Raw genomic sequence first — 18,447 nt, forward strand, 5'->3', positions numbered from 1 at the left:
TGCCCCAATAAGGGGTAATTATATCTTAGTTGGGATCAAGTACAGGTACTGTTTTATTAATACAGAGAAAAGGGAATCATTTAACCATGAAATAAACCCAATAGGGCTGTTCTGCCCCAATAAGGGGTAATTATATGTTAGTTGGGATCAAGTACATGTACTGTTTTATTATTACAGAGAAAAGGGAATCATTTAACCATTAAATAAACCCAATAGGGCTGTTCTGCCCCCAATAAGGGGTAATTATATCTTAGTTGGGATCAAGTACAGGTACTGTTTTATTATTACAGAGAAAAGGGAATCATTTAACCATGAAATAAACCCAATAGGGCTGTTCTGCCCCAATAAGGGGTAATTATATCTTAGTTGGGATCAAGTACAGGTACTGTTTTATTATTACAGAGAAAAGGGAATCATTTAACCATGAAATAAACCCAATAGGGCTGTTCTGCCCCCAATAAGGGGTAATTATATCTTAGTTGGGATCAAGTACAGGTACTGTTTTATTATTACAGAGAAAAGGGAATCATTTAACCATGAAATAAACCCAATAGGGCTGTTCTGCCCCAATAAGGGGTAATTATATCTTAGTTGGGATCAAGTACAGGTACTGTTTTATTATTACAGAGAAAAGGGAATCATTTAACCATGAAATAAACCCAATAGGGCTGTTCTGCCCCAATAAGGGGTAATTATATCTTAGTTGGGATCAAGTACAGGTACTGTTTTATTATTACAGAGAAAAGGGAATCATTTAACCATGAAATAAACCCAATAGGGCTGTTCTGCCCCCAATAAGGGGTAATTATATCTTAGTTGGGATCAAGTACAGGTACTGTTTTATTATTACAGAGAAAAGGGAATCATTTAACCATGAAATAAACCCAATAGGGCTGTTCTGCCCCAATAAGGGGTAATTATATCTTAGTTGGGATCAAGTACAGGTACTGTTTTATTATTACAGAGAAAAGGGAATCATTTAACCATGAAATAAACCCAATAGGGCTGTTCTGCCCCAATAAGGGGTAATTATATCTTAGTTGGGATCAAGTACAGGTACTGTTTTATTATTACAGAGAAAAGGGAATCATTTAACCATGAAATAAACCCAATAGGGCTGTTCTGCCCCAATAAGGGGTAATTATATCTTAGTTGGGATCAAGTACAGGTACTGTTTTATTATTACAGAGAAAAGGGAATCATTTAACCATTAAATAAACCCAATAGGGCTGTTCTGCCCCCAATAAGGGGTAATTATATCTTAGTTGGGATCAAGTACAGGTACTGTTTTATTATTACAGAGAAAAGGAAATCATTTAACCATTAAATAAACCCAATAGGGCTGTTCTGCCCCCAATAAGGGGTAATTATATCTTAGTTATATCTTTTTAAAAAAAAAAATCACCTTTTCTTGGAATGATTGGACATTCCTCAAATGGAATGCAATGGTTTCCATGTAGTACATAACCACTCTGTTCACACGCACAAGCTTCTTGGCAAAACGGTTGACATGGCTGACGCCAAATGGGACAGAATGACCAACATCCCGTGCAGAGAGACCATGCCTGTCTTGGAGGGCAAGAGAGTTCTGTGAAAAAAAAAATACATATTAAAATGGCAGTTCGAAGGAAGTTGACACAGGAGTGGAAAACACATAGTAACATGTATGTGTGCCTTGGCTTGTTTGTGGGCACTGTGACTCCTATGATCCCAGGGGGCGGCCCTTAGTACATAAAATGGCAGTTTCCTATTTAGGATTACCCAATGGCACATACTGCTTAATAAGTATATTTATATGAAAATGGGTTATTTAGATGAAGCAGGGCTTTACATATGAGCTGTTTATGTGATATATTTTTATCCAGACCTTCATGTATAGATTGCTGGAAGAAGGGCTGTATTCATAAAGCAATATCATTCAGTAACATTTTAACCAGCTCTGCAATGCCAGTGGCTGCATTCAAATGCAAAATAGTCCTCCAATAGGAATCCCAGCTGATCTGTCTAAATCTGTCTGTATGAGGGGGTAATTGCCTACATGCAGCTAGGGTTGTCAACCTTGTATAATTGCTAACTAGGGGGGCGGGCATAAAAGGGGAGGGGTTATGATGTGATGGGGCAGAGCAACAATATCATTGGCTGAAACGCATCATTCAGAGTGGAATCCGAAGGGGATTTGGTGATTATGAACGCTTGAAAGGGAAGAAAGAGGTCTGCCAAAATCACTCGTTATTACAAATTTAATGTATGTTGCCGGTAAACTGTAATGCAGGAATCGGACCCCTTATCCGGAAACCCATTGTCCATTCCATTTTAATCAAATAATTCACATTTTTAAAAATGGTTTTCCCTTTTCTCTGCTCCCAAGAAGGGAAAACCATTTTTAAAAATGTGAATTATTTGATTAAAATGGAATGGATAATGGGTTTCCAGGTAAGGGGTCTAACAGCCCTATTGGGTTTATTTAATGGTTAAATGATTCCTTTTTCTCTGTAATAATAAAACAGTACCTGTACTTGATCCCAACTAAGATATAATTACCCCTTATTGGGGGCAGAACAGTCCTATTGGGTTTATTTAATGGTTAAATGATTCCCTTTTCTCTGTAATAATAAAACAGTACCTGTACTTGATCCCAACTAAGATATAATTACCCCTTATTGGGGCAGAACAGCCCTATTGGGTTTATTTAATGGTTAAATGATTCCCTTTTCTCAATAATAATAAAACAGTACCTGTACATGATCCCAACTAAGATATAATTACCCCTTATTGGGGGCAGAACAGCCCTATTGGGTTTATTTAATGGTTAAATGATTCCCTTTTCTCTGTAATAATAAAACAGTACCTGTACTTGATCCCAACTAAGATATAATTACCCCTTATTGGGGGCAGAACAGCCCTATTGGGTTTATTTAATATAAGAGAAGGGGCATTGGAAATGTGGACAAGGAAAGGTGGAACAAAGAAGAAATGGAGATGGAGATGGAGAGTTAAGGTGAGTGGAGGAAAGTTGGACACATGGGAGGGAATAGATGGGAAAGTGAGTAAAAGCAGCTGATATTCAGTGGGCACTTACCTTGCGTAGGGCATTTACTGGCCGGGATACAGACACGTTTATATAAGACATATCCCTCTTCTTTACACTTACATCCCTCTCGGCATTCCTTGCTACAGGCCTGATTCAGAGTGGAGCAATCAGACTCACATCCTACACAGTCTGTCCATTCGGCATCAGCTGGGCAAAGAGTCCCTGCATCATTGGAAACTTTCGTTTTTTCGAGATTTGGCATTATACGATTATTTCAATTTTTAGAACCCATATATGTTCGAGATTTATAAAACTTTACGTGAGTTTTTTAGACTGACAAGAAGCATGCCAGGTTTATTGAGTCCTATGGAGGCTTAGAATAGTACAGAAATAGAATAGTCAGTGACAACCCATCCTTGATATACATTCAAGGGGAAGTTAAACATATTATTTTTCTATTTCACCCAGTTTCAAGGAGAAGTTAACCAAACTTTCAAAGCGAAGTTATTCCCATCACTGTTTTCCATTTTACCCAGTTTCAAGGGGAAGTCAATCCCATCGCAGTTTTCTATTTTACACAGTTTTGAGGGGAAGTTAATCCCATCATTGTTTCCCATTTCACCCAGTTTCAAGGGGTAATTAATCCCATCACAGTTTTCTATTTAACACAGTTTCAAGGGGAAGTTAATCTCCTCATTGTTTCCCATTTTACAGTTTCAAGGGAAAGTTTATCCCAGCACTGTTTTCTGTTTCACTCAGTTTCAAGGGGAAGTTAATCCCGTCATTGTTTCCCATTTTACACAGTTTCAAGGGAAAGTTTATCCCATCATTGTTTTCTATTTCACTCAGTTTCAAGGGGAAGTTAATTCCATCATTGTTTTATATTTCACCCAGTTTCAAGGGGAAGTTAATCTCATCATTGTTTCCTATTTTACACATTTTCAAGGGAAAGTTTATCCCATCATTGTTTTCTATTTCACCCAGTTTCAAGGGGAAGTTAATCCCATCACAGTTTTCTATTTAACACAGTTTCAAGGGGAAGTTAATCTCGTCATTGTTTCCCATTTTACACAGTTTCAAGGGAAAATTTATCCCATCACTGTTTTCTGTTTCACACAGTTTCAAGGGGAAGTTAATCCCGTCATTGTTTCCCATTTTACACAGTTTCAAGGGAAAGTTTATCCCATCACTGTTTTTCACACATGTTCACACAGTTTCAAGGGGAAGTTATTCTCAAAAATTTTGTTAAATGTTCACCAAAATTCTCACATTTTTAGAGAAAGCTTTATCCCGAACATTTATGATAAAAATAAAACAACATTCGAAACTTTTGTACACTCATTGATTGGATTTTTTTATTACTAAATCTGCCCCTGAGAGTTTAAAGAAGAGTAAGGGGGAAGCTTGTACATACCATGGGTATGGGGCACAAATTGTTCCATTTCCAGTGCCCATTATTTGACTCCAAGTTTTCCTTCTTGGAAAGCTCCCATTATATCTTATTATTTAATTACTCTTCATTGGCCATTCTGCCTTCCTGGCTTATTGATTATTGGCATCACTGTGCCCCCACCCTTGTCATTAATGTAGTTTTTTTGTTGTCTCTTCTTAAAAAAATCTCACTTTTAAAGATATTTGACTTGTTGGCCTTCTGTTGACATCACCCTCAACCCTCTGTACTTTTCAATTCCCTAACCCTAATATTAAATATTCATGATGGTTCCCAATTTAACTTTACTACAATAATGCACTGACCAAATGAGGCCCTGGAGGAGGCAGAACTACTTAATAACCCACAGGAATTTATGGAACGGTAGACCATGAACACAGACAGGCAGGAATGGGAACTTAGATGGGGATGAACAACAAACAAAGAAGAAATGATGATGTGGAAAGACCCATAAAAGTTGTAAGTAAGAGTTTAGAGAGAAAGGTTAGTGTTGGAAACCTAGAAATGGAAAGAGGAGCACATAGAGTCCTCGTTGAGTGAGCACCATACCATCATCACCCTCATCATCATTTATCTATATAGCGCCAGTGAGTTACCATACCTTCTTCAGGACATTTATTGGCCGGGACACAGACATTTTCATATAGGACATATCCGTCTTCTTTACACTTGCAACCCTCTCGGCATTCCTCGGTGCAGATCAGATTCAGAGTGGCACAATAAGACTCACATCCTGCACAGTTGGACCATTCGGCATCAGGTGGGCAGCTTGTTGCTTTATTATCGCAAAGGAAATGAAATACCGTCTATCATTTATGATACAATAAATACAATTATTGTCTAAATAAGATTATATAAGTGAATTGACTCATGTGATCTCTTCAACCAACCAAAAATCCAGCTCACTACTTACCCTCCACTCCCACATGAGTTATCTTCAGAATAACTGGAAAACAGAATTTATAAACCCACATTAAAATTGACATAACCAGTGTAGGATTGTGAATATTTAGTAACCACAGCCAAGTCCATTGGTGGAAGATACCATGCAGACTTTTTCCAGGGTTGAACTGGCCTGCTAGAAAACCAGAGGATCTCTTGGTAAGCTTAGGCAATAGTGGGCCTCATTCTAGAACAAGGTCTATTGGAGGATTAGTCATTCAATCATAGTTATAACAATATTTAGGACAGCAAATGCATATTTATCCAAAATGTCACCCTAATTGACCTTCAAACTAGGTTTTTAGATGTATCTAGAAAAACAAATTGCTATTCTCCGCAATTTAAACACTAACTGGCGTTTAAAATGAAACCTTCTTGCCACTTCTCTAAGTGACATTTGACAGCTATGTAAAAACCACGGGACACAAATAAATTATTGTTGTGTGGGCTCTAGGAGGCCCAGTCCAACACTTGTTTCTCTTTTTCAAATTTGACATTATATAGGTATGGGACCTGTTATTCAGAATGCTCGGGACCTGGGGTTTTCCGGATAAGGGGTGTTTCCATAATTTGGATCTCCTACCTTAAGTCCACAAAAAAATTATTTAAACAGTAATTTAACCCAATAGGATTGTTTTGGCCCCAATAAGGATTAATTATATCTTAGTTGGGATCAAGTACAGGTACTGTTTTATTATTACAGAGAAAAGGGAATCATTTAACCATTAAATAAACCCAATAGGGCTGTTCTGCCCCAATAAGGGGTAATTATATCTTAGTTGGGATCAAGTACAGGTACTGTTTTATTATTACAGAGAAAAGGGAATCATTTAACCATGAAATAAACCCAATAGGGCTGTTCTGCCCCCAATAAGGGGTAATTATATTTTAGTCAACTGTGGGAGTTTGAACTATAAGATCTATATTTGTATCCCGTGGTGCCCCCACATGCAGCTGAGAAAACCCAATTTTGGAGAATAGTTCTCATACCTTTGTACGGATACATTTCATTGGAAGAAGTTACCATAAAGGAATTAGATTTTATTTATTTATTCACAGTCTCTTTCACTTACTTAAGGCAAGGAAGTAATTCCACAACATTGTTTATGGGTGCGGTTCCGGCCTCTAAAAAGGAAGAGTAAACAGGTAAGTAAACATGTTTTCACATCGCAGAGGTCTGACCTTTGTGATTCTATATGGAACCTATTATTTACCAGATTGTGACCCCCCCTAAAATCAGTTATTAGCAGAGTGACTGAATTAAGAAAGTGTAGCAGGGCCAAGGAACCAACTTTACAGCATTTTTAAAATATCTCAAAGTGATATAGTAGGTGAGGTTGAAAATAAAGACACAAGTCCATCAAGTTAATTTATCCCTAGCAGCTAGTTGACCCAAAGGAAGGCCAGAGAACCCATCTGAAGACTTTCCAAAGACTCAAAGACTTCCTGACTCCCAGATGGTGATCAATCCAGTCCATGGATCAGCTTGTACTAAGAATTGATATAAGTAACCCTGTATTTTCATTCTTGCTAAATAGCTACCTAATCCTTTCTTGAAGCTACAGTATCTAATGTATCTGCCAGTACAGCAGAGAACTTTGCCACTTCACAGCTCTCACTGTAACAACCCTTTTACCATCCTAAGATGGAACCTCCATGCTTTCAGGTCTCTTCTGGCTGCTGGAAGGACCTACAGGTGAATAAAGCACAACTTAGCCTGTCTTTCCCCATAACTGAGACTTTCCATACCCTTTACCAGCTTAGTTGCCCTTCTCAGGACCCTCTCTAACTCAATAATGTTTGAGCACTGGAGACCAGAACTGAACAGCATATTCTAGATATGTGCTTTGTAAAGAGAAAGAATGACCCCCTCATTCCACAAATCTTAACCTCTTTTAATGCAGGGCAATACCTTGCTAGCCCTTCCTGGCATTGCTTCTAAGTTTAGTATCCACATTCAGGTCTCAATCAATGCCTAAGTTAGACCCATTAAGGGTAAAGCTGACTGCATATTATAAAATCCCAAATATGTATTTCTTTAATTTATCAGCATTGAAACTCATCTGCCACCTAGATTGCCAACTTGTCAAGACCCCTCTGCCACATGGAATTGGTTGACTGCATACATACATACATACAAGTAGACAAGTAGACAGAACCATCGGACCCCACTACGACTCCTACTTCAACTAGAGAAGGTCCCATTGAAACCATCTGAGCCCTATCATTTAGCCAGTTTTCTATCCACGTACAAACTATATTACCAAGACCAACAGACCTTAAACTGAGCTAAAAATGTCATAACAGTTAAACTGAAATATCTGAAAAGTAAAAAAATAGGAATAAAACTTTCCCTTCAATTGCAGATCAGATTTAGCAAAAGCTCTTACCTTCTGTATGAAGCCAAGCAACCTCAGAAACCCAACATCCACTGCAACTAATTCTCTCCAAGCTTCTGACTGCCGGAGCTGCTGCACTTTGGGCAGTCAATAAGCAAATGAGTATTGCCTATGGAACATGCCCCCTCCATCCTTTTCTTGCCAAACTCCTGCCCCAGCCTGATGTACAGTTACAGCCCGGCTAGGGCATTAGTCACTGGGATATTAACTGTGCCCATTGTTGTTGAGTTGTCCAACCATGAACTGAGAATGGCAATTAACTCTACTGACAGAAAATTGTATTTACAATACTAAATTACTAACCATTAACCATTTCATCATCCAATTCTTACCATTTACAGACTTTTACACCTGACTGAATATAAGGTTTAGTCGTTTAAAGGGCCAGGACTGGGGCAGGAGATGTTTAAGTGGGTCTACCTTAACCTTTAAACATGTTCCTCCTCTTGCTAAATATATTGATTTACCTTTTACTAATAGTTACAGACAAAGCATGATATGGGGTTTCAACCCTTGTTGTAGCTCCACCCTTTCCAGCTACAGTCAGGTGATCCCAGTGGAGCCAATAAAAGGGCAACCATTTTTTGGGGGGAGGTAATCTTGAAAGCAAGAACGTTGCAGGTATAACTTAGTATATTTGTTAAATGTATATTAAAGCAGTAGAATTCTTATCAGATAAAAGTGAGTGTAGGACTGGCCAGACCGGGGGTGAGTGAGCGTAGGACTGGCCAGACTGGGGGTGAGTGAGTGTAGGCCAGACCGGGGTTGAGTGAGTGTAGGACTGGCCAGACCGGGGGTTAGTGAGTGTAGGACTGGCCAGACCGGGGGTGAGTGAGTGTAGGACTGGCCAGACCGGGGGTGAGTGAGTGTAGGACTGGCCAGACCGGGGGTGAGTGAGTGTAGGACTGGCCAGACCGGGGGTGAGTGAGTGTAGGACTGGCTAGGCTGGGGGTGAGTGAGTGTAGGACTGGCCAGACTGGGGGTGAGTATAGGGCTGGCTAGACCGGGGGTGAGTGAGTGTAGGACCGGCCAGACTGGAGGTGAGTGAGTGTAGGACTGGCCAGACTGGGGGTGAGTGAGTGTAGGACCGGCCAGACTGGAGGTGAGTGAGTGTAGGACTGGCCAGACTGGGGGTGAGTGTAGGACTGGCCAGACCGGGGGTGAGTGAGTGTAGGACTGGCCAGACTGGGGGTGAGTGTAGGACTGGCCAGACCGGGGGTGAGTGTAGGACTGGCCAGACTGGAGGTGAGTGAGTGTAGGACTGGCCAGACCGGGGGTGAGTGTAGGACTGGCCAGACTGGAGGTGAGTCAGTGTAGGACTGGCCAGACTGGGGGTGAGTGTAGGACTGGCCAGACTGGGGGTGAGTGTAGGACTGGCCAGACCGGGGGTGAGTGAGTGTAGGACTGGCCAGACCGAGGGTGAGTGTGAACTAGTTGGGGGTGAGTGTAGGACTGTGAACTAGTTGGCCAGATTAAATATATTTCTTGGTAGCTTAATACACAGACTGTCTTAATGTCCTATATATATTGATAATGGGTGAGTGCAGGGGAACTTTTATCTATGCCTACCCATGGAGACAGTTTAGGTTGATGCATTAATACAAATGGAAACTATTGCTGACCTGTGCCATTTGGATGCTGGCAACACATCTAAAAAACTTATGTAGGGAACTGGTAAATTGCACCTTTTCTACCTCTGTGGTCCCTTAGTATTTGGACAGCTATGACGGGTCCTTAATGTAATGGGAAGAAAGTCCCTTGTTCCTGGGTCATAGAATGACCTTTTGTGCAGTTCCACAGTTTGGCCATAAGGTGGCACTGTGGTATAAAAGGCTGAACAGCTATGAGGCTAGAGGCTATTTTGTGACGTCTCTGCCTGAGCAAGCAGGTGGGGAGATATTGTGGAATCTGGGAATAGGTAGGCCCAGATAGAATAAGCAGCTCCTGTTATAGGTCACACTAGGGGGCACATTTACTAAGACACGAATCCAAACCGAATTGGAAAAATTCCGATTTGAAAACGAACATTTTGCGACTTTTTCGTATTTTTTGCGATTTTTTCGGCGGCTTTACGACTTTTCGGAAATTGTCGCAACTTTTTCATTACCAATACGATTTGCGCGAAAAAACGCAAGTTTTTTGTAGCCATTCCGAAAGTTGCACAAAATCTGGCGATTTTTTCGTAGCGTTAAAACTTGCGCAAAAAAAATCACAACTTTTCGCGCAAGTTTTAACGCTATGAAAAAATTGCCAGATTTTGCGCAACTTTCGGAATGGCTACGAAAAACTCACGTTTTTTCGCGCAAATCGTATTGGTAATGAAAAAGTCGCGACAATTTTCCGAAAAATCGCAAAATACAGATCATTACGAAAAAAATGCAATCGGACGCATTCGGCCCGTTCGTGGGTAAGTAAATGTGCCCCTAGGTGTGATAGACAGGCAGGGCTATTTAGTGAGCAGCATTTTGGCTCCGATCAGGAATTGTAGAGGGATTATTATCCCGGGTATAATACTGCCCAGAGTAGGGTTACATAGTTACATAGTTACATAGGGTTGAAAAAAGACCAGTGTCCATCAAGTTCAACCCATCCAAGTAAACCCAGCACACCTAACCCACACCTACCAATCTATACACTCACATACATAAACTATAAATACAACCACTAGTACTAACTGTAGGTATTAGTATCACAATAGCCTTGGATATTCTGATTGATCAAGAACTCATCCAGGCCCCTCTTATAGGCATTAACAGAATCTGCCATTACCCCATCACTAGGAAGGGCATTCCCCAACCTCACTGCCCTCACCGTGAAAAACCACCTACGCTGCTTCAAATGGAAGCTCCTTTCCTCTAATCTAAAGGGGTGACCTCTGGTGCGTTGATTGTTTTTATGGGAAAAAAGAACATCCCCCAACTGCCTATAATCCCCTCTAATGTACTTGTACAGAGTAATCATGTCCCCTCGCAAGCGCCTCTTTTCCAGAGAAAACAACCCCAACCTCGACAGTCTCACCTCATAGTTTAAATCTTCCATCCCCTTAACCAGTTTAGTTGCACGTCTCTGCACTCTCTCCAGCTCATTAATATCCCTCTTAAGGACTGGAGCCCAAAACTGCCCCCCATACTCAAGGTGAGGCCTTACCAGGGACCTATAAAGGGGCAAAATTATGTCCTCATCCCTTGAGTCAATGCCCTTTTTTATACAAGACAGCACTTTATTTGCTTTAGTAGCCACAGAATGACACTGCCTGGCATTAGACAACTTGTGATCTACAAAAACCCCCAGATCCTTCTCCATTAAGGATACCCCCAACACACTCCCATTCAGTAGATAGTTTGCGTTTATATTATTTCTACCAAAGTGCATAACTTTGCACTTATCAACATTGAACCTCATTTTCCAGTTTGCTGCCCAGTTATCTAATTTTGTCAAATCGCTCTGCAAAGCGGCACATCCTGCATGGAACTTATAGTTTTGCACAATTTAGTGTCATCAGCAAAAATAGAAACAGTACTGTCTATGCCCACCTCCAGGTCATTAATAAACAAGTTAAAAAGCAAAGGCCCAAGGACTGACCCCTGCGGTACCCACTAACCACACTGGCCCAATTAGAAAATGTTCCATTTACCACCACTCTTTGTACTCTATCCTTCAGCCAGTTCTCTATCCAATTACAAATATTATGTTCTAGGCCAATATTCCTTAATTTGATCATTAACCTTCTGTGAGGTACTGTATCAAACGCTTTAGCAAAGTCCAAGTAGATGACATCAACTGCCATTCCAGCATCAAGGTTCCTGCTCACCTCCTCATAAAAGGCGACTAAATTAGTCTGGCAAGATCTGTTACGCATAAAACCATGCTGGCACAAACTAATAGTATTGTGAACTGCAATGTATTCAAGTACCCTATCCCTTATTACCCCTTCCAGAAGCTTTCCTACTACTGATGTCAGACTAACAGGCCTATAGTTTTCAGGCTGAGAACGAGATCCCTTTTTAAATAACGGCACCACATTAGCAATCCGCCAGTCTCTTGGCACCATGCCAGACCTCAATGAATCCTGAAAAATTAATAGAGATGTAGCGAACTGTTCGCCGGCGAACTAATTTGTGCGAACATCGGGTGTTCGCAAGTCCGCAAATTCGCGAACTTTCGGCGATGTTCGCCATTTTGGGTTCGCCGCGTTTTTTTTTGGCGGTTTTTTTGGCATTATTTTTTGGCGTTTTTTTTTTTTCATTATTTTTTGACGTTTTTTTTTGGCGTTATTTTTTGGCGGTTTTTTTTGCCGTTTTTTTTACAAAGTATTTTTCAGAGAAATTTTTGCTTGATCCCCCTCCTGCATGCCACTGTCCAGGTCGTGGCACCCTTTAAACAAGCCAGAAATGGCTTTTCTAGGTTTTAAAGTTCGCCTTCCCATTGAAGTCTATGGGGTTCGCAAAGTTCGCGAATATTCGCGAGTTTTGCCGAAAGTCCGCGAACGGGTCCGCGAACATTTTTGGCGATGTTCGCTACATCCCTAAAAATTAAGTGAAGAGGTTTGGCAATCACAGCGCTCAGCTCATTTAATACCCTGGGATGAATCCCATCCGGCCCTGGACCTTTGTTTCCCTTTACATGTTCAAGTCTCTTTTGAATTTCCTCCCGAGTGACCCATGCGTCAGTAGCTAAATTACTAGAACTGGGCATATTACAAGGGAAGCCTTCATTATCTGGCTCCTCAGATGTATAGACAGATGAAAAATAAGAGTTCAAAATTTCTGCTTTTTCCCCGTTTTCATCAACCAACGTACCCCCCCGTGATAATAAAGTTCCCACCCCTTCTTGCTTCATTTTTTTACTATTCACATAATTAAAAAATAATTTAGGATTCTTTTTACTCCTAGCAGCAATATCCCTTTCCATTTCTATTTTAGCTTGCCTGATAGCTTTTTTGCTGCTTCATTTGCTTCCTTGTACCTGATGAAAGTTTCTGCTGTCCCAGCTAACTTGGGTTAACAGTGTACAGACCTAGGGTTAGATAGTGATCCCCCAGGTTCCACTGGAAACATATACCTGAAAGCTGGGAGTTAACCCATTGTGCCCTGCAGCTAAAGGGTTATTGTGACTATTCATTGTAAGTACTGCCTATGCTGTGAGATGCTACTACCTACCTATTCTGTGCTGTAATTACCCCTAAGTGGCTGTGTAAATAAACAGTTCATGGTTTCAAGGTTAAGAACCACAGGCGCCCATTTATTGAGAGATACAACACATATCTACCTGGCCTCCATATTAAGCGAGGGCTCACCCCTGAAGGATACAGCCTCATCCTGGGTAAAATACGGTGTAGCTTGTGGTAATAGAAGGGCTAATTTACTATAAGCTTACACTTATCACACACCTGGTTTATATGACTGAGACATCGCTAAATCCTGCCCTTGATATCAAACGCTTTACACGGTACTTGATACACTGCTGACTTGGGCTGGAAAGATTGTCTCTTCCTCTGCCTTTCCTTTGCCTGCTAATAAACTCCAAGTGACTGCTCATTTACTCTTTTCTATGTCTATTGACCCTGGAGTTTCACATTAGCTGGCAGTTACAGGCCAGGCATAGGCTTGCAGAAACCCCATTGTCCATCTAGCGCCAGTTGTGCTTACAGTATGGATGTTCCATTGTTGATACTGGTCTGTGGCTGGGTTCTGATCCGCATTTATATGAAAGAGATGTCATCTTGGGTTTCTAGGCCAGCCCACTATTTTAAGAAAGACATACTGTATATTGACTTCTTATAAAAGGGGTGGGGTTTAGTAAACATCTAAATCCATTGCATTTTATCAGCCTCTCCCAAACCAAAGGACATCTTAGATACGCCCTCTACTCTTCCACACCTCACCACCATTGTTCACTTGGATCTTCCTGTGTTCTACTCAGAGCTAGTGATGGGCGAAATGTTTCGGCAGGCATGGATTTGCAGTGAATTTCTGCGTTTCGCCATTGGCGGATTGCTTCGCGAAACGGAAGAAAAAATTCGCCACAGAAATATTCACCGCATGTCCAAAAATTGTCGGCGGCATCAAAAAAGAATAGGCGCGGGCGTCAAAAGAATTGCCGCGCGACGAAATAATAGCTGCGGGCGACAAAAGAACAGCCGCGCTACAAAATAATAGCCGCGGGCGACAAAAGAATAGCCGTGCGACAAAATGATAACCGCAGGCGACAAAAGAATAACCGTGGGTGACAAAAGAATAGTTGCCTGCGACAATTTTTTGCCGCACGACATTATCGCAGTTTCACAAATTTTTTGCCGTTTCGCTGATCTTTTGATAGATCATCACTACTCAGAGCTACCATCTTCCCATTACTTCTCTTTACCTCTGTAATTCCATCCCAAAATTTCTCCAAGGAACTCTCCCTCTTCAAAGATAAAATCAATTCCTACCTCTTGGAACGCTAGCACCATAGGGGGAAAAGACAAGGGGTAGAAGTGCAAAGCCCAAGGGATGCATTCAGCACAATTCCAACCTCTGACCGTCAGTTTGGGAACCAGTGCACTAGTGACACATAAGTGCTGGGCTCTAGGTATGTTCCAGAGAAGGGATCATTGCAAAGGTGCATATTAACCTGACAACATAAGGAGGCAAAAAACACCAATTGTATATAATGCAACTGTAGTTTATTTGAGAATTCAGGCAGAAATTTAAGGAAAGTGGAATTTATTGGCCCCAAATCACCCACTGTACTTATTGTGTGCCCTGCAGGAAAGGATTTATATGGCTGATATTAATATGTTAGTTGGCAGGGTTTATAGGGCATTCGCTGATTCTGATGCAGCGAGGACTAAGATCATTGGAGAGAATTAAGTCTTTACCACAGACACAGCGGGGCAGGCAAGTTGTTGAAGTTGCCAGGGGATCGTTAATGGTTGCGCAAGTCTTGCGTGTCTCCATAGTGCAGCGATTAAATATCATGTGTTTGGGGCAAGTGACCTTACAGGTGGATACACGGACACAGATCTTGGAATCCTTGGATTTAAAGACAAAACCATCTTTGCAGTCACATCCCATAATGCACGTCTCATTGCAGGCGTCAATGGGGCTGTTCAGGTTATCGCAGTTACTGAAACACGTACGCATACAGTCATAAACCATGTTGGGAGGGCATTGTGTTTCTGTAAACAAAAAATTGTTCAGTCAGTAGGTTTATATTAACAAACGGGATTTGACTGATATTTTATAGGAATGATAAACAAGTTCCAAGGATATTTACAAAACCATGAAACTTTAGGAGATGGACAAGTAGTCATTAAGAAGCTGCAAAACTCTATAACACAGAAAATGTTTAACCCTCCAGCATAAAATGAAACATTTACTTGATAGTAATGAGTTAATGAGTTAATGAAATCATGTGACATATTCAAATAAAAAATAAATAGTAGCAACCAATTGCATAGTGTCTAGGAATAGGCCATTCACGTGCAGAAGCAGTTTGTAAAAAGTAGCATAAACATAGTAAACTAGTGACTATCTGTGCCCGAAAAAATCACAGGGCCCCTAGGGACACACAATGCTGAACTGTGTCTTGTCTCAACCCCATCCACTGCCACTCTTACACTTACACTTACTTTTCTAGCAGAACGACAAGATATTGTTCAATATTGAATAAGATATATTAGGGCTGATTCACTAAAGTGCATTAAAACGTGCGCTATTTATAGCGTGCGATAAAACTTTTATCGCGTCTAAATTTTCGCCACTTAACGCACGATTCACTATAAGCATACTTGCAATAATTTACGCGTGATATTGCATGTGGAATTTACCACATGCGCGCTAATGAATGCCTATTATTATGTGCGCTAATAGTCGCCGCGTATAAATGGTAGCATATAAATAGTAGCCACATATAAATAGTGCATGTAAATAGTAGCATATAAATAGTAGCATATAAATAGTAGCCACATATAAATAGTGCATGTAAATAGTAGCATATAAATAGTAGCATATAAATAGTAGCCACATATAAATAGTGCATGTAAATAGTAGCATATAAATAGTAGCCACATATAAATAGTGCATGTAAATAGTAGCATATAAATAGTAGCATATAAATAGTAGCCACATATAAATAGTGCATGTAAATAGTAGTATATAAATAGTAGCATATAAATAGTAGCCACATATAAATAGTGCATGTAAATAGTAGCATATAAATAGTAGCCACATATAAATAGTGCATGTAAATAGTAGCATATAAATAGTAGCCACATATAAATAGTGCATGTAAATAGTAGCATATAAATAGTAGCATATAAATAGTGCATGTAAATAGTAGCCACATATAAATAGTAGCATATAAATAGTAGCCACATATAAATAGTGCATGTAAATAGTAGCATATAAATAGTAGCATATAAATAGTGCATGTAAATAGTAGCATATAAATAGTAGCATATAAATAGTAGCATATAAATGGTAGCATATAAATAGAAGCATATAAATAGTAGCATATAAATAGTGCATATAAATAGTAGCATATAAATAGTGCATATAAATGGTAACATATAAATAGTAGCATATAAATAGTAGCATATAAATGGTAGCATATAAATAGTAGCATATAAATAGTAGCATATAAATAGTAATCTTATTGGATTTTTTCTCTGAATACATTTGAACCGGTGGGTTTTAACGAAAATTGGAACGTGAAATCTTTTTTAGGATAAATAGTAGGTTTCTGAAATAGTAGGTTTTTGATGTGGATTGAATCGTAGTTCTCGCCACTAGCATGTGCGAACATCAATGCTGAGGGCATGTTTACTATTAATAAGTTTTACTGGTAGGTGTGGGTCATAATTGTGATATATTTTAGATTTGTCTAATAATACTAAGTTATATTGGAATGGAATGTATTGGAAGGCATAGTGCAGCTTGCACTTGAATCATTTTTAGCTTCCACTGTGTGGGTGTATTAGTTCAGCTAGAACATATTATAGAAGTGGCTAATAGCGATTAAGGCATGGGGTGCCTCGATCTCTATGTGTGCGCTGTAGATAACATTGGCTAGTAAGGGAAATAAGAATAGAGGGATAAGATATATTGGTAAGGTTAAAGTATGTAGTTGGTTTTAACTTTAAAGGGTTTTTTTTCTCTTTTGTTGTTTTATGATATTGTATGATTTAGGGCTCTGGCACACGGGGAGATTAGTTGCCCGCGACAAATCTCCCTTGTCACGGGCGACCCCCGAGCCTTTTTCGGCGATTTAGGGAAATTGCGCTGCCGCGTGTGCCATCCCGCCGGCGACTTACATGTTCGCCGGTGGGATGGCGGGTCATGGCAACTCGGGGAGATTAGTCACCCGCGAACATGGAGTTTTGTCGCAGGCGACTAATTTCCCCGTGTGCCAGAGCCCTTAACCTTGGTAATTTATTTATATTTGACTAGGTTCTTGTCATTGATGAGATATTTGATTTAACATTATTTTGGTATAATTAGCTGTAAGGGTTAATTAGTTGTAAGGGTTAATTCTTAAAAAACTGCTGACGTGGATGGGTATTTAAGAGAGGGGTAGTCCATAGGGGATTGACAGTCCATGAGGAAGCGCAGGAGCGCGAAACGCGTCGACTTTTTTGTGACACGTGAGAGGATCCGTAGTTGTGGACTCGGCTTATATTAGTGACGTCACAGCATCAACGGCGCGAAGCCGTAACTAAAAGCCTGAGCTCTCCTCTCTATACCCGAAGTAAGTTCCCAGCCGGGACAAGGGTAATGTGTGTGTAGCGATCCCCTATAAGGCTGGTTTATTCTTCTCATACCTATTTAGTATCGGATGGTTCTGTGAGCTTTTTCCTGATATGTAACCCTGATATATGTTGTGCAGTAACGCTTTTTAACTATCTATTACATGGGAGACTTTGTGGTATAGCCAGTTATTATTTTTTACGGCTCCTCCAGGTAGTATAGATGACTCAGTGGGTCTGGAGCCTTAAAACTGGATGCATATCACATCTAACTAAACAAATCTTTTAGTTGTACATAGCTCGTTGGCTGGTAGAGAATAGAAATAAGTCTTTTCCTAATTGAGGGGGCCATTAGGAAGGAATTAAGTAGTTAATTGCTAACTTAATTATTGTATAATCTACCTTTTAAAGGTATTATTCCCTTGTGTATATAACTGCTTTTTATGTATATGTTTTTTAATACAGGTATAGGACCCATTATCCAGAATGCTCGGGACCAAGGGTATTCCGGATAAGGGATCTTTCCATAATTTGGATCTCCATACCTTAAGGGGCTGATTTACTAAGACACAATTTCGAATCCGAATTGGAAAAATTCCGATTGGAAACGAACATTTTGCGACTTTTTCGTATTTTTTGCGAGTTTTTCGGCGTCTTTACGATTTTTGCGTAAAAACGCGAGTTTTTCGTAGCCATTACGAAAGTTGCGCAAAGTCGCGATTTTTTCGTAGCGTTAACACTTGCGCGCAAAGTCGCGCCTTTTTCGTAGCGTTAAAATTTAAAAGGCGCGACGCTTCGCGCAAGTTTTAACGCTACGAAAAAATTGCGACTTTGCGCAACTTTTGTAATGACTACAAAAAACTCGGAGTTTTTACGCAAAAATCGTAAAGACGCCAAA

General features: G+C 40.2%; 1 protein-coding gene across 1 annotated transcript in view; it reads right to left on the reverse strand.

Annotated features, from left to right (window-relative positions):
• LOC101733006 (zonadhesin) overlaps nt 1-18,447 on the reverse strand; it is a 35,973-nt gene that overhangs the window by 6,043 nt on the left and 11,483 nt on the right. The window contains exons 5-10 of the mRNA XM_031906575.1: nt 14,805-14,981; nt 14,186-14,263; nt 5,395-5,427; nt 5,083-5,256; nt 3,080-3,253; nt 1,406-1,588 (exon numbers count right to left, since the gene is read on the reverse strand). Coding sequence (XP_031762435.1) covers nt 1,406-1,588; nt 3,080-3,253; nt 5,083-5,256; nt 5,395-5,427; nt 14,186-14,263; nt 14,805-14,981 — 819 coding nt within the window. The remainder of the gene's footprint in view (nt 1-1,405; nt 1,589-3,079; nt 3,254-5,082; nt 5,257-5,394; nt 5,428-14,185; nt 14,264-14,804; nt 14,982-18,447) is intronic.

Source organism: Xenopus tropicalis, chromosome 7 (assembly GCF_000004195.4).
Source record: "Xenopus tropicalis strain Nigerian chromosome 7, UCB_Xtro_10.0, whole genome shotgun sequence".
Classification (NCBI taxonomy): domain Eukaryota; kingdom Metazoa; phylum Chordata; class Amphibia; order Anura; family Pipidae; genus Xenopus; species Xenopus tropicalis.